The sequence below is a fragment of the Castor canadensis genome, chromosome 5 (assembly GCF_047511655.1).
Source record: "Castor canadensis chromosome 5, mCasCan1.hap1v2, whole genome shotgun sequence".
NCBI classification, from domain to species: Eukaryota; Metazoa; Chordata; class Mammalia; order Rodentia; family Castoridae; genus Castor; species Castor canadensis.
In genome coordinates, this window is record NC_133390.1 from 127439609 (window position 1) to 127464975 (window position 25367).

Below are 25367 nucleotides of genomic sequence, written 5' to 3' on the forward strand. Positions count from 1 at the left end.
TCCAAAGGCATTACTGAAAGGCTTTTAGATTTTAGTTTTTAAAGAGAGCATGCAAGAAAATTAAAGCCAGAGACCTAAAATACAGGGCAGTAATAGCACACAAGAGGAGTACAATGGGAGTTAGAGACAGATGTAACATGGAGGAAATGAAGCAATTAATGTTAAGCTATTATAAGTTAGAAATAAATGTTAAAGTTTCTCAAACGCCAGACACAAAAGTGTGCAGATTGTATGAACCTATTTAGATAAAGTCCAAAATGAGCAAAACTAGTTTCTGGCCCTGCAGGTGATGAGAGCAGCTACCTTTTGGGTAGGTGGGTAGGAACTGAGGATGAGCTCAAGAGAAGGGGGCACAAGAGAGGCTCCTCGGGTTCTTGGCGTTGGTCACGCCTTGTATTCTCTTTGCATAAATTCACTGAGCCACCTACATAGGAAATGTGCTTTTTGGGGGGCGTAAATATTACACTTCAATGGGTAACCACTAAGAAAATAAAAATACACTGAATAACTTCCAAACCAGAAGAGGAGGTAATAAGAAAACACCCTCAAACAATCCAAAAGAAAGCAATAAATGGAAGAAAAACATGAAAAGACAGACAAGTAGAAATGACCAATTAAGATGTACGAAGTTAATCTGTATCAAGAATTGCAATAAATGAGAATGAATAAAGGCACCTGTTAAAAGACACAAATTTTGGGCTGGAGGTATGGCTCAAGTGGTAGAGTGCCTGCCTACCGAGCATGAAGCCCTGAGTTCAAACCCCAGTACTGACACATTTAGACAAACAAAAAAGACACAAATTTTCAACTTCGATACTTTAAGAAATTCGGCTGTATTGTTTAGAAGGGACAAATGTAATTAAAGCACTGGAAAAGATAAGCCAGGTAACCAAAGAATGTAAGTAGGCTATATTAATTAATAACAGCCAAAAAATCCTTTAGGGCCAAAGCCTGATTAAAGATAGAGGATTAGATAATAACACGGGGGAATTTAATTCTCAGTTTGCATGCCTGATAAATAACACAGTCTCAAAAACTGACGTATCTATAGAAGAACTAACAACTCTCAATAAATAGAATAATCTAACAAAAAGTTAATCAGCATACCAAAGTTGTAATAATGATATATCTTTATACATTAATAAGGTTAATAAACCTATTAATAAGTTTACTCTAAGAAACAAGCATACAGACCATTACACCCAACAACTGTAAAATAGGCCTACTTTTCAAGTACACACTGACTGCTTATTGATCCTGGCACATGGCAGGCTCAAAAACTAGGCTCAATGAATTTCAAAAGACTGGAATCATACTGAGAACATCCTCTACCCAGATGCAAATATTTTAGAAATCAAAAAAACTAGAAAAATGCTTGTTTAATTATTCAAAAACACATTTTGAGCTCGGTGGAGTAGTCACAACTATAGCCCCAGCTACTCAGTAGGCTGAGGCAGGAGGATAACTTGAATCCAAGAGTTTATGACTAGCCTGGGCAACCCTGTCTCAAACAAAACAAAAGAAGCCCTCTAACACTTTTGAATATTTTAAGGGTCAAAGAGAAATCAAAACAGGCACGTTTCTAGCCAGCTACTTGTGGCTCACATCTGTAATCCTATCAACTTGGGAGGCTGAGATCAGGAGGATCTCAGTTTGAGACTAGCCTGGGCAAGAAGTTTGCAAGACCCCATCTCCAAAATAACTAAAATAAAATAGATTGGAGGTGTGGCTCAAGCAGTAGAGTGCCTGCTTTGCAATTGTGAAACCCTGAGTTAAAATCCCAGTCCCGCCAAAAAAAAAAGGCATGATTCCAAGAAAAACAATAATAAAATAATAAATATACTGCAGAAATGTATGGGATAGTGCTACTTGAAGCAAATCTATAACTTTGGGTATGTATTAGACAAGAAGAAAGGCTAAAAGGATAAGTTTCACATAAAGGAAGGAACAGAAAGCTTTGAATCAGAGAAAGCTTGGAAGACAATATTGCAACTTCTACTGAGATTAAACCCGTAATAAAAAACAACATGCAAACAATTTTAACCACACCTTTGAAAACTTAGGTGTAGTTAAGTTTAGAGCACATTGTTCTATATGTTTAAAATACTTCATAACAATTTTTAACACAGACTTAAAATTGACATTATACCACACTTTAAAAAACCCAGACCATTTATACGCAGAATACTTTTGTTTTTTAACTTCAAAACTCAGGTGACTGAGCAGAAACACTGTGGTTTTTTTTAACCCACCACAGAAACAGGAAACCCCACCTGGGTTATACTGCTGGCAGGACCAACAGTTCGGAGCAGGCCAAGAGGAACTAGCAATCACTTACCCTAAATAGGAAAGTGGAGCATTACTCACCACTGCACAGCTCACATCTGCGCTGCACTCTGGGGTCCACAGTCTTTTTTTTCCCTATATACCTCAGCTATTTATTGGACACACATTTTCCTGCCTTTGGTATAAATAATAGGAATGGACATATGTCAGGACCTGGATGACCTACATGTGTCCTTTTTGATCCTTCCACATGGTGCTGTAATCCCAGTTTTACAGATGAATACATCTGTAGAGTGACTTGCTCACAGGTCCATTCCTAGTGAGGTGGGGCTGAGACTCAAACCCAAACCTAGGTGATGCTTCTTTTCATCCACTCTTTTAAACGTTAAGGCTCCAGGCAAGAAGTCATCTATAGAGTCACAGTGTCAAGACAGGATCTGCACGACAAGCCTGCCACCACCAGCATGAAGCACCCACCTTCTGGATAACCTTGCGCACAGCAAAATATTTCTCAGTGAGGTCCCCAGCTTCACTCAATGGGGCATCATAGTCGTAGCTGGTGGGCTGTGCTGCATAGGGTGTGTTGGCCCCTAGAAGACAAAAATGTGCTGCTTGTTACTACAGAAGGCCTGGCTCTGGCACAAGTTCTTTGGGACCCATGAACCCAGATTAGGGAAAGGAGAAATATAGGACACATGAAAACCAATTGTTAAGAGACATGGAGGTGGTCCTCAGGAGGTAAATTTAGAGGGACAGTTTGTTCCTAAAGGTGACACTTGTCAAGTACCCTAGAGTTCACACAGCACTTTCCTTATCCACGCTCTCTACAGAAGTTCCAACAGCGGTCACCTCCACAGGACAAGCAAGGAATCTGAAGCTCCTCCCTGCAAAACGTGGTGACATCTCACACCAGTAATGGAGGGGCATGTGAGAGGACCCACATTTTCATCAACCCTACAATCTCTGATCTTTTTCATGTCCTCAAATTGGGTAGCTGAGAAAAGGTCTGGTGGAGACACGGGTGACTGGGTTGAGGATCAGCAGAAAACTGAGGGCTTACCAGACAATACAACATGGGAGATGACAGCAGGCACATAGGACTTTGTGTCTAAGGAGGGGCTGTTGTATACCTTTTGCTTCCCCCTTCAGGACAAAGGCACCAAGTCATTACTCTGGCTGCCCAGGTACTGGATCCTGATACCACTCATATATGACCCTCTCTGGGTGCTGGCCTCTGTCTTACCCAATGTTACAATCCCCCAGAGAGATCATACACCCAACAGCTGGCCACTACAGGAACATAAAAACCATCTCTTCTTGCTTCAAAGGGCCATCCTGGTTCCAGAGTTCCCTGTAGGATGGGTTGATTTCACTCATAAAATTATGTCACAGCCTGACTTCTTGGCCCCATCCTGCCTCCCACAGTCTCTTACAGGTGCTGCTCCTGAGAGCACATCTAAGGAATACCTTTCCTGGTCATTTTGGAGTCTGAATCTCCATTTGGAGAGACCTGGACCACTCAAACAATCAAACTGATCTAGGCACATGACTTTCCCCATTTCTTATTAGTCAGAGACAGCTCATAGCCAACAGGTCTGCCTGCCTTGGGGGAAGCACAGGTCAAAACGCATCTCTTCCTGTGAGCCACAGAGGAAAATAAAACCACATCCTTGTTCAAGGAGCTTACCTTCTTTGTGGTTCCTCTTCTACCTAATGTGGCCTGGGCTTCTCATTTGGGTCCTGCTCTGCACTCAACTACAGACAGCCTCTCTGTACCAGCCAGGGCCAGGCACACAGAGGATGCTCAGTAAATGGTGTCACGTTGAGGAGGAATGGTATAGCTTCCACATACAAACTCAACAGGCTGAGGGAACCCAGGCTGGGCAGTAGACCAGTGGGGATCAAGCCTTTGTTCTAGTTCTACCAGTGCCATCTTCCTGTGGATGTCTTTGGACCCACCCAAGGCAGCCTCCCAGAGAGGCAGTGCAAGCTTAAGGCTGTGGGAGAGGGTATGAGGAAGAAAGGCAAGAGAAAGGGCAAGACTTAGAACTCCTCAACTCTTCACACTGTCAGAAGTGGAGGACAGCCTGGGTCCCATAGGCAGCTGTCACACAGCTATGGACACACACAGGCACAGGGCACGGGAATGCCCACTGCACAAGCAGAACAGACTGGCCCTGCCTCAGCTTCCCAAAGAGACTGGGCTGGAGGGCAGCTTTAGAGGGGCCTGAAGAACACAGTGGGGTTGGTTTGGGAGCTAGCTCAGGAGCAACACATGGTTATTCAATGGGCAGAGACTGGCTCACTGAGCCCTGAGTTTAAACCCAGGCTCTGTCCTTTGCCAGCTGAGCTGGCAACACGTGGAGCATGTTACTCTGACCTGGAAAATGGTGTCAACAATTCCAGCCTAGATGAGTCTCATATGATAACTGTACAGAAAAGAGAAATGGAAAGGGGGCTTCTGTTGATTGATTCACAGCAGAGGCAGGGACACTAGATAGGCTGAGGACAGCTTTTGCTTCCTAAGTGGTGACTTTTTTTCTGGTGGGATTGGAGTCTCCAGTTTGAACTTAGGGCCTTATACTTGCAAAGCAAGTGCTTACTGCTTGAGCCATGCCTCCACTCCATTTTGCTCTGATTATTTTAGAGATAGGGTCTTGAGAACTATTTGCCGGGGCTGGCCTCAAACCATCATCCTCCTGATCTCAGTCACCCATGTAGCTAGGATTATAGGTGTGAACCACCAGCACTAAGAACAGTAAGATTTTAAAAATTATAATGTGAATTATTAAGATTGCAAAAACTACCAGTCTTTATTCTTCAACCAAGTTCCATCTCTACTGAATGAAAAAGGTGTTACCAATCTTAACTGTGTCCAAATAGAAAACACACACACATAGAGGAGCTAAACTATCAATGACTGACCTCAGCATACTACATGAGTTTTATATCTTGATCTTAACTCTAATAATAGTTATAAAATTGATAATACTTATAAGTCATGTTTCCTCCTAGCCCATTTCACTCTATAAAACAGAGGCTCAAAAGCAAAACTGCATTTTTTTTAAAGTTGATGATAGTATCCAATTTTAGATCCTGAGAGATTTACACCCAAACTGAGCCTCCAAAATGCAACAGTCTACCATTCTCAGTGATTCAAAGAAAAATGCAGATGTAGAGAGAGGTGGGGAAAGAAGCTTTTATACAATATAGCATAATTTGTCTTTGCAAAATTAACAACAATGCAGAGAAATTTGTCATAATTCTCTCTACCCCACCCCAAATATGGGTATGTATGTAACATACCATAACACTTTGAGCTGGCTGCTAGTGGCTCACGCCTGTAATCCTAGCTACTTGGGAGGTAACGATCAGGAGGATTATGGTTTGAAGCCAGCCCAGGCAAAAAGTTGGCAAGACTCCCCCCCCACTCAACCAATGGCTGAGCACACTGCCTGTCATCCCAAGCTATGTGAGAGGCTGAGACCAAGAGGATTGTGGTTCCAGGCCAATCCAGGCAAAAAGTTTGTGAGACCCCCCCCCATCTCAATGGAAAAAAGCTAGATGGTGGCACATGCACAACCATTGGCTGAGATGGAGTGGGAAGCAGAAATAGGAGGGTCATGGTCTAGGCCAGCAAACAGCAAGACTTTATGACAAAAATAAGCAAAGCAAAAAGGGCAGGAGGCATGGCTAAAGTAGTACCACACCTAGCATGCACAAAGCCCTGAGTTCAAACCTCCAGTACCATTAAAAAAGAAAGAAAGAAAAAGAAAATGGTGCTGCCACTTTGGAGAACAAAGTAACATTTCTTCAAACTAAACCCTTATGTTTAATAAGAGTTAACACATAATTCAGCAATTCTATTCCCCAAAGTAAACTAAATGTTCATCAATCAATGAATGGATAAACAAATTTTGTGATCACATAATGCAGCACTATTCAATAATAAAAAAAATGAAATACCAATACGGGGCACAACATGGATGAGCCTTAAAAATGTTAGGCTACATGAAAGAAATAAGGTCAAAGCCCATATATTGTATGGTTCCATTTAAATGGAATGTGTAGAATAGGCAGATGCACAGGGACAGGAGTGGCTCTGTGATTTCCAGAGGCTGGTTGGGGGAGAAGAGGGGAATGACTGCTGATGTGTAGGCAGTTTCTTTTGGGGTAATGAAAATGTTCTGGAAAAAGAGTGTAATGGCTGTACAACTTTGAGCATATACTAACTACTTATTTTAAATTGTTTATTTTATGGTACATGAATTATATCTCAACAAAACAAAGCATTAAAAAGGAAAGACCACAACAGAATATATGAACTGATATGCTACAGTAGGCTTGTTTAAAACAGTAAGGTTTTTAAATGCTCAAGATATGTCCTTTAAAATTTTTTAAAGTAACATGATTATATAGGTAATGCTTATATATTAAAAAATTTAGGAGAGAACAAAATTAGAAAATAAAAATTGTCTGTAGGTATACTTTCCCAAATCAAGTACCAGAAACATGGCATAGGCGTCTACAAACAGTGTTAAATTTCTCTTACCATTCCAATAGGCAAAATTGGTCCCACCTATAAACATGTACCTACAAGGAAATAAGAAAACACACAGTACTTCACTGTGAGCCAGCAGTCATTGGGGAACCCTCCCCCAAGTGAATACTTACAAGTTCACACTTGCCCCACGGGCAAGTATATCATAGAGAGACGAAGCCACTTCTTCGGTCTTGACTGTGTTATGAGGTTGGCCCCAGTGGTCTAACCAGCCAGTATAAAATTCAGAATTGATCTAGAAAGGGACATGGAGCTTACAACAGACTCGTGATCTTCGAATGCTGAGGCGTCACTGTAATGCCGTCCTTCTGCTCCGCCAAGGGACAGATGGAAAGTGGGGTTGACATGTACTGCCTAACCCAGAGCTCAGGGACCAGTGAAGACTCATAATAGCACTGCCTACACTTAGTCCTAGGGTGCCAACCCAACATGAGCGTTCATCTTACACAATACAAACACATCCCTCTGCATCCAGGGATTTTGCATCCACAGATTCAATCTTCTGCAGATCAAAAGTATTTGAGAAAAAAATAGCATCTGTACTGAACATAAACAGGCTTATTCCTAAAAAGTTGTACCTACATTAGATTTATTACTTGTTTCTGAGGTCCCCAGCAGAAAAGTTTAGCTGGGCAAAAAACTGGGAAAAATGTTTTATAAAATAATCCCTTTTCACACCATTTACCCTGTGTGTGAATACAGACTTTGAGGTCTCAGGCGGACTGATAACGAAGTAGAGTTGTCCAAGTATATAGAACCATTTTGCCTACTGGAATGGTTAAGAGCAGTTTAACATCTGTTGTTCTAGAGAAGAAAAGAGAAACCTGGACGTGTCAGGTTCCGGGAACTAGCTCCACCCAGTCTGCAAACGCAGTCTGCACAGCTCACTAAGCAGAGCTCGGATGCAAAAAAGGATGTTTGGTAAACAAGGCTTGCTCACAGGTGCTGGGTGAACAACAGTGAGCACTGCTGACAAAGGGAAGAGAAGACAGAGTGAGGGGCTGATGGGCCATCTGCACCCACCTGGACCCTGCCGCCATCTCCTTCCTCTACAGCGGGGCAGCAACCACACCACACCATGGCTGTCAAACTGCATCCTCAGTACCACCTGGTTGCTTGTTGGAAATGCAGCCACTCAGGCTCCATCCAGACCCAACAGACTGGATTTTAAACAGATCCCCAGGTGATTCATAAACACTTGAAAGGGGAGAAACACACAGCTTAACCCCCTTCCTGGGCTATAGAGTTGGGGCAAAAGTGACATACGTTCTCTGAGCCCCATGGAAAGTGGACACTGATGGGAGCAGCCTGGCCATGCTGGTTAGACTGTGTCTGTTCCACTCCAAGTGCAGGGCTTCAGTTTCAAATCAAAACACTGTTTCTGGTGCCACCCATGAGTCCAGGAGGGCTATGTCCCCACAATCTCATTGGCCACTGATCCCAAAGCCAGAAAAACCACGGACGCTCATTCTCCCTCCTCCCCCAACAGCGTCAATGCAGTCGGTACAAGCCAACAGTCTCACCCCTCACCCCCAATTCTTACCAAGGGTCCTTTGGGTTCAAAATGCCTCTGGATTAGGAAAGCATCTGTGATGTTCTGGCCTGAAAATTATAAGAAGAAAGGTGAGTTATGGGAATGGCAAGAAGCAATATATCGAAAGCCCCCATGGGACTTGAGCCTGACACCCTGCTATGGTTTGAATGTTGGTTCACCCAAAATCCATAATTTAGAATCTAACCCCTAATATGACAGTGTTAAGAGGTGGGCCTTTGGAAAGTGACTCAATCATGAGGGCTCCTCCCTCATGAATGGGATTTAGTGCCCCAATAAAAGAGGCTCAAGGGAGCTCCCACCCCCTTCTGCTAAGTAAGAACACAGCAAGAAAGTGACACTTTTGAAGTCCCCACCATACACTGAATCTGGTAAGAGAATTACCTTGATCTGGGACTTTCCAGCATCCAGAACTGTGAGCAATAAATTTCTGTTGTATATAAATTACCCAGTCTAAGGTATTTTAACAGCCCCTTGCTCTTCCCCACCCCACCATGGGCCTGGAACACCTCTAAGTTGGCTTTAGACAGCACCCAGACCATCCATTTGAGGAATATGTGGGGACCACAGAACATTGCTTCCTCCCTGAATGGGTCCACATGGTCTCTCCCACCTGCGTGCTTTGGGGTTCGCTTCTCAGGCTTGCCTTCTTCAGCTGTGCTTCCCCAGGGTTTGGCACACAACTGTGCGCTTATCTCCTCCCTGGGAGCAGCAAGTTGACCCAGATGCTCCTACAGAATGGGCCTGCCTTGAAGACATTTCCATGCAGTCTCCACAAATATTAATACAAGTATTTGCCAGTTATAATGAACAAACCAAGGGAATGAGAGTGTTCTACTGTGTTTATCCTTAATAATGGAGCACACTCTGAATTCCCATTTGTACATCATCAGCCATTCCAAACTCCTGCTCTCAATTTTTCTTTTGGAAATATTCCATTAGGATGCCTGTGTGTTGTCTCATCTGTCTTCTGCATTCCTACCTCCTCCAAAAAGAAAAAGAATGTCTCCACAGAGAGGTAACAGGCTGCCTTGTACCAGTGAAAGAGTAGACATGAACAGTGTCCGTGCCAACCACAGTGGGAACATCCCACGCCACATTTCATGACCCACCTCTCACAGCTGGTATCCAGGGTAGAAGTGAGGCCAGTGGGACCTCCAATAACCCTGTGCTGTCAGGTCAGCCTTTGGCAAGGCAGCTCTCTACAAAACCAGCTTTCAGGACAGCTGTGCTGATCAAGAAGGAGCAGGACTGCACTTACTCCATGGCTGTGTTTCTTACTACTAAGCATTAGATGACTTAAAACATGGTATTCCTGAGCCTCCTTCCAAGATCTGACTGCTTACCAGGCAGGATTTGTTTCCCATAGAGTGAAGCAGGCCAGAGCACCTGCCTGCCCCAGGCACACTGGTGTCACAGCACTTTCTTTCTCATCCCCATCAGGAAAGTCATACTGCCACCTTACTTTCAGACCATGTTCACACCAAATTCATAATCATCTTCAACTTATTCCTCCCAACAGAAAAATACTGCACTTTTTCATCTTTGGGAGGGGAGGCATGCCAAAGCAGGAGGAAATCAGCAGGCCACTTCCTCTGCAGCACCTTGTGCACAAGCTAGCTCAACAATTCTGAGCAATGGACATTTCTAGAAACATCCAAATCATGTAAGGTTGGTTCTTTTCATTTCTTTTTGGGTAACGTGGAAGAACATCATTAAAAATTCAACTTCGGTCTAATTCTGACACCTCAGTCTTCTGTGGGTCACTCTTGAGAGAGGGCAAGCTCTGGACATGCTCCAGGTGGCTTCCTTCAAGTAGGGGAACAGCAGTTTTTATGACATTTGCAGAGCTGGATTGTGTGTGTGTGTGTGTGTGTGTGTGTGTGTGTGTGTGTGTGTATGTGGCTTTGGAATTCAGGGTCTTGTGTGTACTAGGCAAGTACTCTGCTACTGAGCTATATTCCCAGCTCTTGCTAACTTAATTTATCTTGAAATAATTTCAACCTTATAGGAAACTATAAGAATACTACAAAGAACTCTCACATTCCCTTCATTAAGACCCCTAAATTTTGGCATTTTACCACATTTACTCAATCAGTTCCTCGTTCTGTATAAAAGTATACCTACTTTTTTTCTGAGCCATGTAAGAACAAGTTGCAGCCATGATGGTTCTTTGCCCTAAAATGTCTATTGCTTAAGGACAAAGAAATTCTTTAAAAAGCACAATACAGAACCAAGTACGGTGGTACATTCCTATAATCCCTCAGAGGGCAGAGACAGGAGGATTGAGGTTGGAGGCCAGCCTGGGGAAACTTAGTGAGATCCCATCTGAAAAATAAACTAAAAACAAAAAAACGGCTGGGGACATGGCTCAAGCAATAGAGTGCCTGCCTAACAAGTGGGAAGCCTTGATTCAAACTAAAATACTGCCAAAAACTAAAAAGCACAATACCATTGGAAAAATCACATGGATATTATAATCTAAAACTTTGAAGATTATAATTGTCTCAATAATGCCATCACGGCAAAATAAATAAGTAAATGAAGCCTGGTCTAGGATCCTATCCAGTTTTTTTTATTTTTTATTTTTGGAAGTACTGGAGTTTGAACTTAGGGCCTACACTTGCTAGGCAGGTAGGCAGGTGCTCTACCACTTGAGACACTACACCAGCCCTTAGGATTCTATTCCGGATTATCCATTGCATTTAGGTGTCACATCCTTCATGAAAACTGCTCTCAACCTAAATGAAGGCTCCCTTAGCACTATTTATAGTCAGCAGGTCCAAGCCCCACTGCCCACCCATTCAGAAGGTTCGTTTGCTGAAGTTCATAGCTTGCACCACACTCCCAAGTCTGGTCAGACAGATTTTGTAGCATCTGCAACTCCCTCCAGCCCTCAGAATTCATAGAGCTGAGTTATGCAGAAAGATCACAGAAGTGTCAGGTAAGTTTCCTGTGCTGTTGGCTCATAGGCCTAGGATACCAGCTAGTGGATGACTTCAAAGTTCACTAAGGCCACAATATAGACCTGAGACTCCTACCAAGATTGAGGTCAAGGAGAGCAGGGGAGAGAAGGGAGGGCAGGAGAGTGCAGAGGAGGCCAGAGGATGGTAAGGGTGGGCAAGAGAGGACAGAGGAGAGGAGGGGACTTCAGAGGAGGGCTAGGGAGAGCAGTGGAGAGCAGGAAATGTCAGGGGAGGGCAGAAGAGGGCAGAGGAGGTCTGGGGAGACCAGGGGATGCCAGAGAAGGGTTGAGGAGGGCCAAGGAGGGTAGGAGGAAGATAGGGGAGTGCAAGAGATGGCAAGGGAGGGCAGAAGAGGGCAGAGGAGGGCAGGAGAGGGTAGGGGATGACAGGGGAGGGCTGGGCAGGGCAGAGGAGAGCAGGAGAGGGCAAAGTAGGGCAGGGGAGTGCAGGGGAAGGAAGGAGGGGGCAGGAGAATGCAGGGGAGGGCAGGGGAGAGCAAGGAAGCCTGCCAGAGACTGAGTGGAGACTTCCTCAGGATACAGCTTCTTTCCAGTGGAACTGTGCCCGCCCCCTTCCTCATCCTGGCTGGGCAACCTAGCCCCTGAGAACACGTAATCCAGGGTCCAGGCTGGCTCTACGGGTGCTGAAAATGAAGCCAAACTCAAAGCTCCTTCTGGAGGTTTAAATAAGATAACGTCAACAACTGAAGGTGCAATTACTCTACTTTACCTATTACGTGATGCTGTAGTCTAAATCTTAAATGTCCTCCAAAAGCCCATGCAGCAAATCCTTGGTTCCCTGCATGGCACTTGTAGTGGGTGGTGGAACCTTTAAGAAGTGGGGCCTTGTAGGAGGTTTTAGTTTACTGGAGGTGCTGTCTCTGGCTCTCTCTCCTTAGAGTCTAAGGCCATGAGGCGAATGGGCGTCTTTCACCGTGTGTTCCTGCCATGACATGCTGCCTCAAAAAGCAATAGGGTGAACTGGTCATGGACTGAAACCTCTAGAACTGTGAGCCAGAATAAGCTTTTCTTCTCTTTAAGTTGATTATCTCAGATATTTTGTTACAGTAACATAAAGCCGAATAACATACTTGATAAAGGAAAATTTGAGAACCATTATTGAATCTACTAATGCCACTTAAAAACAAGGACCACTGCCCACAGTGATTGAGTGAATAAAAAAGCTAATCGTAACCTGCATTTTCTACTTACTACAAATACTAACCTGCTCCAAAGTCCACTGTGGCATAGAGACCCTGTAGGGTCCCACACTTCAGGTATTTCTCATGCGCTCCATCAGTGGTGAACAGAAGCACGTCATTACCCAGATGGTAGCGGAAACGCTTTTCCAGGAAACGCAAGTAGTCATAATCACAGGTAAAGTAGGAGCCATATTCATTTTCAACCTGCAAATTGAAAAAGAGGAGGGGGACCTAAGCAGATCCCAATGTAGCTATTCTAAAGCAAGTCTTTGGGAAAAATACTAGACAAGTCCTCACTAATGCCAGCATCATCTTTGCTGAGACATCCAAACTCCTTGTTCCAAAAGCAATTCAGCATAGAAGCTTTCCTTCTACTAACCCTCCCCCATTGCCTAAAGACAAGAAAAACCTAAACACCAAATTGGTTTTTGGATTGTAGAAATGTATTCTTTCCAATAACAGATACATTGAACAGTACATAGATAATACTTTCCCACAGTAGAGATATTAAAAAGTGGGGGAAAAGGAAAAGAAAAGGGAAAAGTCCTAATTCCATTGCCCACAGAGAACCTCTATAAGCATTTTAGTGCAAGCCTTCCTGATTCGCACACACACAGTGTACAATATCTACCTTCCTCAAAGCTCGGATATTATTTGAGCAGCTGGAACACGCCTTTCTTCTCCTTACTTTACTGTATTATGTAAAAACATTCAAGGTGTAAGAAGAACTAATGCCAGATCCAGACGCATCATGATTTACCTGCTCACCCACTGTCAAACAGCCAGGTGTTCCCTGGTTATGCCATTACCAGCTCTTGGTTTATGCTTAATAAAATCAGGGTTCTAAACCAGGCACTGCTTTGCCCTTCTCCCAGGGGGACATTTGGCAAAACCTGGAAACATTTTGGGCTGTCACCTCAGGCGGGAAGGGGTAGTGCTGATGGCACACAGTGGCCAGGGCCGGGATGTGGTTAACTCCCCTATGGGGCACAGAACAATACCATGACCAAGAATTATCAGGTGCAAAAGGAAGTCAGGTCACTGGGCACATGTCCTTTAAGGAGATACTGGAACCCTTGGTTGCTTTCTTTCTCTTTGCGTCCCAGCTTCCAGCAGGTGAACAGGCCTCCTCCACCACGTGTCACTGCCATGATGTGCAGTGCTGCCATGGGTCCAAGCAATGGGGTCAAGAGACCAGGGACTGAAACTATGAGCCAAAGTACAACCTTTCCTTCTTATAAGTTGATTTTCTCAGGTATTTTATCATAGCAACAGAAAGCTAATGCAGCCACCACCCTTATACACATAGTGCTGCTTTCTGCATTGTTTCATGAATAGTCACTTTTTCAGAAAGGATCCCTCTGCAGTACTTTCACATTGTGGTTCAAGAAGCAACAATACTTCAGCAAGCCTGCCAGGTGCCGAGGCCTTCCATGGCCATGAAGCCTTCTGAAAGGGGTAGAGTATAAAACTTCCCTTGGGTGACTCGCACTTGCTAGGCAGGGACTCCACCACTTGACCCACGCAAGAGCCCTCCCCGATACTCTTGTCAGTATCATGGAAGTTCCTTTTGCAATAACTGAACTCAGTGCCAAGAAAATCTTTGCAAATTTTGGTTCTCTCTTTTCCCTCATCCTCCACTTCCCCTGTTAATAAGAGCTACTCAAATGACTGTGTCTCCATTTATCATTTGGCTCCAAGCAGCTCAGAGCTAAATTTAAAGATCTGCTCTAGCAACTAGGTGGCCTGTGTACCTGTGCTCTTTTCTGCAGGCCCCACACCTCAACCAGCCTTCGTTTATTCCCACCCTACTTAGCCATTGTAATCACTGTATTATAGAATTAAAAATAAAGAGGCTTGTAATAAATACATACTCATAATTTGGGTAGGGAGGGAAGGAGAGAGAGAGAGAGACAGAGAGAGGGAGAGAGAGAGAGAGGGAGAGAGAGGGAGGGAGGGAGAGAGAGAAGAAGGAGAGAAAGAGGGAAAGGAGGAATGGGGAAGTTCATTTTCAAATCAGCTAGGATCAGTCTCAGGCATCAGAGATCCCTACTGTTCAGGTGCAAATCTGAGCCCTGCCATTTCCTATCCCTGGGACTCCACATGCACGAGGTTTTCTCATCTCTATGAGACTAACAGTACCTACCTCATTGGGTTGTTATGAGGATGAAGCAAGCCGATGCATGAACACACTTTTGTACAGTACCTGGCATCTACTAAGCCCTCAAAAAGCTAGCAGGGAAAACCATACTCAAGTTCCACACTTCTGCCAATTAGAGGAAAACAGAGGCCTGTGGGGTGGGAGGGAGTGGGGGGGTTGGGAGGGAAGACACACAAACAGAAAACAGTTTGCAAGAGCCGCAGAAAACATCACAGTGAGAATCAGAGGAACACCGATTTTTCTAGGGCAGAGGTAAGCACACTTTTTCAATAAAGAGCCAGAAAATAAATAATTTAGATTATTTATTATCTAGGTCCCTGTCTCAGCTACTGAACTCTGCTGCAGTAGTTCAAAAGCAGCCGTAGGCAGTACATAAACAGTAGGCAGTACATAAATAGTGGTGTGGTCACATCCCAGTACTCCTTTATTTATTAAGCAAGCAGCAGCCAGTGTTGGCCCATGGGTCCTTGTCCTAGAGGGCTGTCTCATCTGGTAAGCTCCTTACTCACGGAGACTTCTAATGTCACTGATCTTCTGAAACAACAGGTAGAAACAGACCTATGACTGCACGATGAATGCCTCATTAATTGCATGAAGTAAAGCTGTGGTGAAATCCTAATTCTTTTCACCTTGAATGTTGTCCATGGGTGTTTTCGGCTTTACGTATTTTAAGTACAAAAGATAAACACCCACATGCGTAAACATCACAGGTCACAGTGGCTTGGCTAATCCTTCCAGAAGAGAAACATTTGCATAGCTGGTGCAAGCCTGGCTTCCTGCATCTGGAAACCAGCAGGGTTGAAATCCCTGCTTGTCTTTGGGTAGGGGTGTGAGCCTTCTGTTACTGACTTGGTTTTGGAGATAGACACATTGTCCCTCTGGGGCCTCCTCAAACTCCCTGAGTGTGCAGAGGAAGGAAGCATCAACTTCATGAACTCCAGTTTATGACGCCATCTATTTCTATCTCTTGACCTGGATTAAGACAGAGGAACCAGCTTTCACAGAAAGCTTGACACGCAGCAACACTGGCTCCCAATTCTCCATGTCTTTCTTATCTGACCAGCCTGCTTCTATCCAATTCCAGAACCACTTGGTGGGTGTGTGATATGTACATGCATGTGGACCAAATGGCTGCCAGGCCTGTGTGTGGAGAGCTCAGGAGACTCGTGATAGAACTGGAGAACCCTTCAGCAGTGAAACAAGAAAAACTCCCATAGGGAGGCACTAACCAAAGGTTCCGAAAGTCCCACAGAACCAGGTCAGCCCACTAGCACAGCTTCCTGACAGGGAGCACAGATGTGAACACACCTCAGAAGACAATCATGAAAGGTGATGCACAAAGAACTCCTATTGATATGAAAAAATGCCTTTGATATAAGAATGAAGTGGAAAAGCCACGCAGGAAATTGGTCACACAGTACGAACTTATTCTGTAAAATGTGAGGCCCTGGACTCAAACCCTAGTGCCCCAAAAAAAAAAAAAAAAAAAAAAAAAAAGGTGTCTTCTTCACTCCCATCTCCTGCATGTGAAGCAGAACATGGCTTTCCTTGCCTTTCCTATTTCTCCCTACTTTATACTGTTTTGCTAAAAATAAGTCTTGCTAAACTTCCAAAAATAAACAAACAAAAAAAAACCAGGAAAAAAAGAAAAGAAAAACAATAAAGGAAACTCCTACAATATAAAGAGCTTTTCTTCTGGCTCCTGAGGTTTGAGTGACAGTTAGATATTTTTTTGCTTTCCTATGTATTTCAAGTATATCATTCAAGCAGGTGGGAATGTAAGAGAAGAGTATGAGGAAGAGAGGGAGGACAGACTCACCTAGAAGGATCCATGGCTAAGTTAGTCTTCTGAGGTCACCAAGTCAGTCAACTTTGCTCTCCTCTGCACAGTTAATACCTAATGACATTTTTTTGTGGCATTTGCCTAACCAAAAGGTGCAGAAATTGAAAGTGACTCAAGGAGAATCAGGGACTGAAAAGGAAGGCAGCCAAAAAGTGGGTTTTCACCTGAGTCAGAGACAAGGAAGAAGACCCACCTGTGCAGAGCAAGACGTGCCCAAGTTTCAGACTTACCATCTTCACACAGGAAGATGAGGCCTCTCGGCAGAACCAGGACAGATGCCAGATGAGTAAAAGATAAGGGCAACCAGGAACTCGGGGGACATTTCTCTGTAAGCAGCCACCTGTCCCGTCAAGAGGACGTCTCCTTCCACCCTGCAGTCTCACAAAGGACACCTGATCCACTTAATTCTCACTGCCTCTTCCACCTATACCTGAGGGGCAGAGGAGTGGCCACATTCCTTCCCTGCAGTGCCTACAAACTGTCCAGAGCACTGTTTGTCAGAAGGCAGTCTGGCCCACACTCCCTTAAGGAGTGCCACACTGCATTCCCTTGATGCTCCAGGAAACAGCCAGTTTCACGTGCCTTTTCATCCTTGGTAGAAATCCAATGAACATGCCTTTATGTTTTACCTAAGTAATTTGACAAACACCAAAAACTGTTGCAGGTCAAGTGTCCTGATTTTTCACATGGAAAATATGTACCCCACAACACATCAGCCTTGGCAGAGCCAAGAACACATAAGAGAGTGGGGACAGGAAGCAAGAAAACAAAATGTTTCCAATTCTCTACTGCTCTTTCTATTCTAGGAATAACTGACTTCAGAGGCCATGCAGACCCCAAAGCGTTTCAGTTCCTATAGCCAGAGGAAGGTTGGTATGAGAGAAAGACAGACTACAGGATCCACACAAACAGCATGCAATCCTGATCTGCCACCTGCCAGCTTGGTGGCCTTGGCCAAGTCACTTAACCTTTTTGAATTTCTTCATTTCAAAAGGTATGGTTTGCCAGTGCAGATGGCTTACACCTGTAATCCTAGCTACTCAGGAGGCAGAGATCAGGAGGATCATGGTTCGAAGCCAGCCCTGGACAAATAGATCGAGAGACCTTATCTTGAAAAAAACCCATCACAAAAAAAAAAAAGGCTGGTGGAGTGGCTCAAGTGGCAGAGCACCTGCCTAGCAAGTGTGAAGCCCTGATTCAAATTCCAGAACCAGTGAACAAGAGGGGGCTGGGGTAGAAGAGCTGAATAGCACTTGTAGGGCATCCAGAGTAGGCATTTTAAAAGCAGTAATGTGAGAACCAGGTGTGACAGTACACTCCCATAGCCCCAGCTCCTTGGGAGACTGAGGCAGAAGGACGGCTCAAGCCCAGAAGTTCAGGGCCAATCTAGGAAACATAGCAGACCCATTCTCTTAAATGACAACAACAAAAAGGAGGTAATATCTTCACAAAATACAATTTAAGTAAAAGCGTTACCTCTTAAAGTAACAGTGGGGCGGCTCTTATTTGCAACACTGCAACCATCTATATAATGAAAATGGCTGGAAACCTCCCCCACCACCCACCATGCTCACCCCACAGGTACCTGCACTGTTATAATTGGCCCTCCATTCTGATAGAGAAGAGGTTTCATCTTAGGCAGAAGGACTCCCAACCACTTATCCACAGCTCCAAGGTAATCTGGAAAATAAGACAGGTGCTACACCATCACATATCTTTAGTACACAGTACAGTCTATCACACCTGGGCAGCAGCACGGATCAGAATATACTGAACTCAACAACTACATGCTAAAATGGGCAGCCACCCACAAGAAAAGTCTGATAAATGTCCTCCACAATACTAGTCTCCTTAGCCGAGCTCCTCAGTGGACAAGGTCCAGTATTGCCTGGTATCTGTCTTTGCCATAGGACACAAAGCCAGACACACAGGAGGCACCCAGGCACTGGTTGCTAAATAATGAGAAGAAACTGAATGCCGTATCTCCCTCTCAGTCATAGTAGGACTCTTCTTCTAGAACTAAGTTCTAATAAATTGCCTATTTACACTGTCAAAAGGGAATAATTCAAGTACATGCTTCATAAAGTTATCATGAGGATGAATGAGATAGTGCATTTGAGAACGCTAATAACACACTAAGGAGGCAGAACAAAAGGGTGACGTTGTAAGAGGAAATACATACAGAGTAATGTACTAGCTTTTTGCACACTAACTGAATGCTAGCTGCCATTACAACAGTCTCCATCATCAACACTATCTCCTCTACCTCCACCATCCCTAAGAGAAACTGGAATCTTCAGAAGATAGGTGAGATCTTCTGATAGGGCTTAGAGCTAAAGTAATCTCTCATGGTTAAAAAAGATAAGTCACTGTAAAAGTAGACAAAGAAGACATTGCAGCTACTAAGAAACCCAATGACACCATCCCAGAAACTACATGTGTCATTTTGATAGACAGCTGCTCTCCTTGGCTGTGTAATATACTAAGTATGTAGGAAGAGAAAGCAAGCACTGAAGTCGGTTGGTCAACCACAAACAGGGCTCAATGCCAATTCAGAGAGTTACCAGATATCAGCAAGATCTGGCCACGTAGTGCAAGGAAGCCAAGGAAGCCTATCTCCTCCTCCATGTTCAATGTCTGGTGTGGTGCAGAGAATGGTAACTCACACTCTGACTTCTACCAAACTTTCAGAAGTATTTCTGCAGAAGCAGCCCAGCCTTCAAAATACCCAGCTCTTTTGATATAAATTGTCTAATCTTTCATAAGTTCTCAGGATATCTCCAACTTACCTGGGTCAGAAGAACGGAGAACAATAGATTTTTTCTCTAATAGCCAAGCAGGTAATCCTCCCTATGACAGAAAAAAGGAGGAGGGAGCCATTGTAACTATAATATCCATTTCATTAGTGGTGATGGAAAAGAAGGAAAGTCAAAAGCTTCAGGAAGAAGGGCTGTTTCAGCTGGGCTTTTACATTTGTAAATTCTGGAGAAATTAGAACATAGTAAAATCAAGATCAGTATTGATCCAGTGTTTTGAGAATCAGGACCCTTTTATACAGATGGTTCCACTTCTTTTCACAGCTCCCCAGTGAGGAAGGCAGAGCAGACACCATCCACTGCTTTTGACAGACGAGGAAACCGAGTTATGTAAACGGCCCCCAAGAGGAGAATCCATGCTCTGACCCTGACCTGCTACTCTACCTGGGGCACCTTGCTAAGGCGATGTAGGGTTGTGTAGTCACATGCTCCATGTTATCTGGACTCACAGTCTTTTTTTTTTTTTTTTGTGGTACTAAGGTTTGAACTCAGGGTCCTGTACTTGCCATGCAGGAACTCTACCACTCCATCAGCCCTGGACTTACAGTCTTATTCAAATTCACTTAGCCCAGACCCCTGCTTACCAGTTCAATCCTACTCACACCTTCCAGGCAGGAAGAGGCCCATCTTGCCATACTTACCATGTCCCACTCAGCACAGATGTAGGGCCCAGGCCTCAGGATGACCAGCAATCCCAGGTTGTGAGCCAACTGGATAAAATATTCCACATCATGGTCTCCAGAAAACTCGTAGTGTCCTGGCTGGGGCTCATGAAAGTTCCAGGCCACATACCTGCCAAGAAAGATACACGAGACAGTCGGCAGAGGCGAGGGAGAAAGGGCCTCTTAGGACTACTGCTAACACGTGGACAAAAAGGTGGAGAGAATGGAAAGGGTCTTGAGAATTACCCTGAATTTGGAAATAAGGTGAAATAAGGTGAAAGGCCCACTATATTTCCCCCCCTGTAGAGCTGGAGATTGTCCAATGGGACGTCCCAAGGCTTCTTTCCTTCTCTGGGTGTATTTTGTTTAACTATTGATTATTGATTAGGAGAAAGACTACAGTTACACTTTAATTTTAGTTGGTTTTGCCTCATAGGGATACAAATAGTTATTATCAGCTAGGGAAGAGGACTCCAAGGGTTGCATCGCCTTTTATGGTAGTAACCAGTTTCACCTCTCAAGACAAACTTATTTCGGCACGGCTTCCATGGCTGACTATAGACCTCTCTTCTTCAAATTCTCCTTTTTTTAAAAAATTTTTATTTTGGGGGTTTGAACTCAGGGCCTCACACTTGCTAGGTAGGAGCTCTAGTACTTGAGCCACTCCACCAGCTCTCAAATTCTCCTTTGATTCCTCTTTACCATCTGGCTCATTCCCTTGGCCACGAATTAAATCATTTTTGTTTTTTTGTTTGCAGAGCTAGGGCTCGAACTCAGGCCTTGAGCCTGCTAGGCACATGGTTTACCACTGAACCATTCTCCCGGCCCCGACGAGCGTAGTCTTTACAGAAACTGTGTGACAGAAAGAAAACAAATCTTTCAACACAATGTAAACTTAAAAAAGAAAACAAAAACCAAAAAAACAGAATTACATGAACACTAATTCCTATGATAGAAAAATTTTATATATCTGTGTGAAGCCTTGAAAAAAAATAAAAACATCTTGCTAAATCAGTAGGCGGTATACTTATTTTTTAAAAATAAACATTAGCTGGGTGCCAGTGGTTCATGCCTGTAATCCTAGCTACTCAGGAGGCAGAGATCAGGAGGATTGCAGTTCGAAGCCAGCCCAGGCACGTAGTTCTCAAGAGCCTGTCTGGAAAAAACCATTCACAAAAAAGGGCTAGTGGAGTGGCTCAAGGTTTAGGCCCTGAGTTCAAGCCCTAGTACTGCAAAAAAAAAAAAAAAAAACACCCTACAACTTTAACAAAAGTAGGAATAAGCTTAGTATGGTAGGGCATGCCTAGAATCTCAGCACTCAGAAGGGAGAGCAGAGGCAGGAGGACTGAAAGTTCAAGGCCAGGCTGAGTTACATGGCAAGAGCCTGTTTCAAAACAAAAAAGGAGAGAAGCCCACAACCAACAGATCTGGACAAAAGATATTGTCAGAAATAGCATGGCAGGAGGTAAATAACCGACATTCCCTCCAGCTCCCCAGCTCCTCAGAGCATGGAATATAAATTTAAATATGAGACCCCTGGCTTGTGTCCTTTTTCTATAGTCCTGTGATTTAAGGTTCCCTGGAACAGATAGCGGTGGTCTTCTGGAACTCAGTGTGGAAGCCACTAAAGGGCGATCTTGGGTTTGCTCTGCCAATAATCTTAGAACCAGAATAATGCAGGGACTCCCCCAAACTATCTGCTAAACTATGTAAAGATTTTCTTATCCTTTATCTTTGAAAAGTTATCAGCAATCCACATCAGCTCTGCAAAAACCAGATTGGTCAGCCACACCAACTTTCTTTCTAGTTAGTCACCTTGCAACAGTAGCAGAGAAGAGATGGGGAGATGACTGTTGGGGTGAGTGTATGGCCTGGGCTTATACAACTACCCCAGAGAACCAGGAAGGCAAACTGAGCTCCAGGAACCTGCCTAAGCACAGGTTTACTCCCTCAAAGCCAAGAGAAGCTACAGCTGCCCACAAATTCCCCTAAGTTCACATCCTAGCTAGACCTCTGGCCAAAGACGTGACCTTGGGCAAATTTCAGTTTCACCAGCAATAAATGCGGAGGGAATGCCCATCACAGAGAAATGGAATCATTCAGCAAAGCGCCCTGTGCCTCTTTTTTTTTTTTTTTTTTTAAACAGTGGTAATGAGAAGTTGAACTCAGGGTCTCCACCACTTGAGCCATGGCCCCAGCCCTTCCTTTTGCTTTTTGTTTGTTTTTCAGATAGGGTCTCATGCGTTTGCCCAGCCAACAAAAGGACCATGATCTTCCTATCTCCACCTCTTGCCTAGCTGGGATTACAGCTATGTGCTACTATGCCTAGCCCCACCTTTGCCTTTTTAAGCTGATTGTTTCATGATGTCTTGCAATAAAGTTCAAGCTCAGAAGTGGTTAATTATCTGAAGATGGGCCAGCCACATTCATGACAAGCACATCTCAGAAAGCTACACAGGACTATTTCCCATTTCTGAGCAATGAAAGAGCTACCCTGAGAAATGAAGTTATCCTCTCTTCCAGATGTGAGTGTGCAGGCCCAGATGAGAGCCAAGTGCCCTCCTACTTACGTCTGGATGGCATTCAACCCAGCCATCTTCATCTTCAGCAGCCGGTCCACCCAGTAGAAGCGGGGCACCCGGAAGTAGTGGATGCTTCCTGAGATGTAGCGAAATGGCCGGCCATCCTTGAGGAAGCGGTCCTGGCTGTAGTCGAGCTCAAACCTCCGGGAGGCATTCTGCAGAGCAAGGAAGGGGACATGTGAGAACTTCTGCCTCCTTCATTTCAGACCAGATGCTATGATGTGGCAGGCGACCCCCTGCCTATCAAACTTGCACAATGTGCAATGCTTGGTTTTGGGCTATCCCATGAACCAGTGCTAAGCCAGGACTCCTATGTTTGCACTCAGGTAACAGTCACCAGGGAGGATCCGTGTACTGGAGTCCACAGGCCTCAGCAACCAGAGGCCAACACTAATAGGAAAATCAAGGTGGAGATCATATTACATTGTGCTGTCCATGGGCTTGGGACAAACTACACTGCTAAGCACTTGTGGTGACCATGTCACCGCAATCAGCAGGACCCAGTAAGAAAATTCTAGGTGTGAAATACAGGACAAAAAAGCAATGGAGTAAAAGTTCAAATCTCTGAGGTCCCATCCTAGCTGCTGCTCTGAGTCCCAGAGTGACTGAAGAAGTTTCCTCTCTACCCTTTCATCCTGCCATAACCATCCAATCCTGGATATTCTGGTAACCACCACACTAAAGGGACTTTAAGGCAACATTTCAAATTGTAGGGTGCAATCCAATTTGTGGCAATGAACTGATCTTAGATAGTGATCAGTACCTTTTTAAAATGAAAAGAGAACAGAGCATATTGCAAGTAGCAAAGTATTATTTTATGCAACTTTTATTATACATATTCATGTAGAGTAACATAGGTGTGTCTATCTCCACTGAGTTGGAATGTAAGGTGAATTTCCAGAGGTCAAAATGTCAAGAAACATCATTTTGGGGTCCCTTGAGTTAAAATGCCAGGAGGTGAAAGGGAAGACCTCAAGGCTGACTGCTGGGCAGAATGGAACACTGCACCCTGGTGGATGGAAAAAGGCAGTAACAGACAATAGGGGCCTAGAGAATCTGGGTTACAAACCACCTGACTAGTGTCCTCCAGGACTGGTAAGACTTCTTGTGCACCTTTAGGCTTTCAAAGGTCACAATACTATCTCTAGTCACAGCACAGTTCGTGGTAGCTTCCATGAAGCCATATATGGAAGTCATTATGAGGGCATGAGTTCTGGATCACACATGGCCTGAAATCCAGCTGGGGAGTCAAACAATTCAGAGCAGAATGCATAGAGGTAAGAGGGCTTCCCTGCATATGTACTATGCCCCAGTAAAGCTAACCCAAAACAAGGTAATAAATGTGTGTGTGGTTTTTTTTTTTTTTTTTTTTTTTTGGATAAGGTCTCACTCTTTAACTCAGTAGCTCAGGTTGACCTAGAACTTGAGATTCTCCTGCCTCTTCCTCTCGAGGGCTGGGGTTATAGGTATGCACTACCATGCCTGGCTAAGCTAATAAATAATTTAAGAATTGTTTTTTAAAATGTGAATGTCAACTTAATATCACTATTTTAGTAATTTTTAATTTCCATTCAAAGGCAAGAGTCTTCTAGAGAAACTCACAAAATAATAAAATTTATTCCCTGTGCAAGGTGTCCAATAGATGATTTCAAAACATTTTCCCAATATGTGTCTGATTAAGTCTCAAATAAGGGCTCCCCGCAAGTTCTTCAAGTTCAAAGGTTGGTGACATTCTTTGGTCAGGAAGACAGGGAAAAAAAGTAACCTCAGGGAGATCTGGGGAAGGCAAGGGCAGTTTGAAGTCCTCCTCTCTAGGGGAGGGAGCTCAGAGGAGCAGGAGATGAATGGGTGAGAAGTGAAGGTGGCAGACAATGGAATCTGGCCTTTGTCACATAAAAAGTGAGCCACCATCTCTCCCTTCAAATGACCACAAATCCAGCCGGAACATATCCCTACCATCTGCTAACAAAAATTATCAAGCACTTACCATGTGCCGTGTAAACACAGATGTGGCCACAGCCCTCATGCTACTTCTGTCTAGCATGGAAGACACCCAAGAGTTTTTGGTAAGGTCTGGTTAAAGCAGAATGCTGCAGCAGAAACCAGTGGCCTGGGATCCAGGAATGGGGGGTGAGGACTAGCTGCCCAGAGGAAGAACACCCCAACTGTGGTTCTCAACCTTGGCCACACGAGTTTTGAAAAACAGCAGTCAGGCTTTGCCCCCCAAAACTCAAGTTTTCAGAGAAGGTGGGAGGTGCCCAGTCACTGGTATTTCTTAAAGCTTCCCTGATGATACAACATGCAGCCAGGGCTGAGAAGTTCTGGCTTAAGTCAAGTCCTAGGACAAAAGAGTCAGTGCAGCAGGAAGGGCCACTGCCAGAGAAAACTGTATGTAAGGGGACTGGCAGAGGCAGGGCAGGACTGCAGGGAAGGAGCCACAAGAATGGATTGTAGATGAAACACAGCAGCTGGAGAGACAGAGGGGGCAGGCAAGGGCTGGAGGGAATGAGCTCAGGTTCAGGTTCAAGGGCCTGGTCTTGATGTCAAGAACATGGAGAACAACTTAAAGAAAGATGGGATCCAACAAGAGTCTTCAAATGTTTGACATTCTGACCCTTTTCTGAAAAGACAAAGGAGGAGGCAGAGGCATGGACCATGGTAATGACAGCAAGGTGGACAGAGGGCAGGAGGTAGAATCCATGGGACCGGATTGGCAGCTGGATGCCAAGACACAGGA

General features: G+C 44.3%; 1 protein-coding gene across 1 annotated transcript in view; it reads right to left on the bottom strand.

Annotated features, from left to right (window-relative positions):
- The window catches only part of Glb1 (galactosidase beta 1), an 80467-nt gene that overhangs the window by 41410 nt on the left and 13690 nt on the right, over positions 1–25367 (bottom strand). The window contains exons 2-10 of the mRNA XM_020175169.2: positions 22619–22785; positions 20028–20178; positions 19360–19420; positions 18156–18250; positions 12590–12770; positions 8391–8449; positions 6961–7082; positions 6839–6879; positions 2764–2876 (exon numbers count right to left, since the gene is read on the bottom strand). Of these exons, the coding sequence (XP_020030758.1) occupies positions 2764–2876; positions 6839–6879; positions 6961–7082; positions 8391–8449; positions 12590–12770; positions 18156–18250; positions 19360–19420; positions 20028–20178; positions 22619–22785 (990 nt within the window). The remainder of the gene's footprint in view (positions 1–2763; positions 2877–6838; positions 6880–6960; positions 7083–8390; positions 8450–12589; positions 12771–18155; positions 18251–19359; positions 19421–20027; positions 20179–22618; positions 22786–25367) is intronic.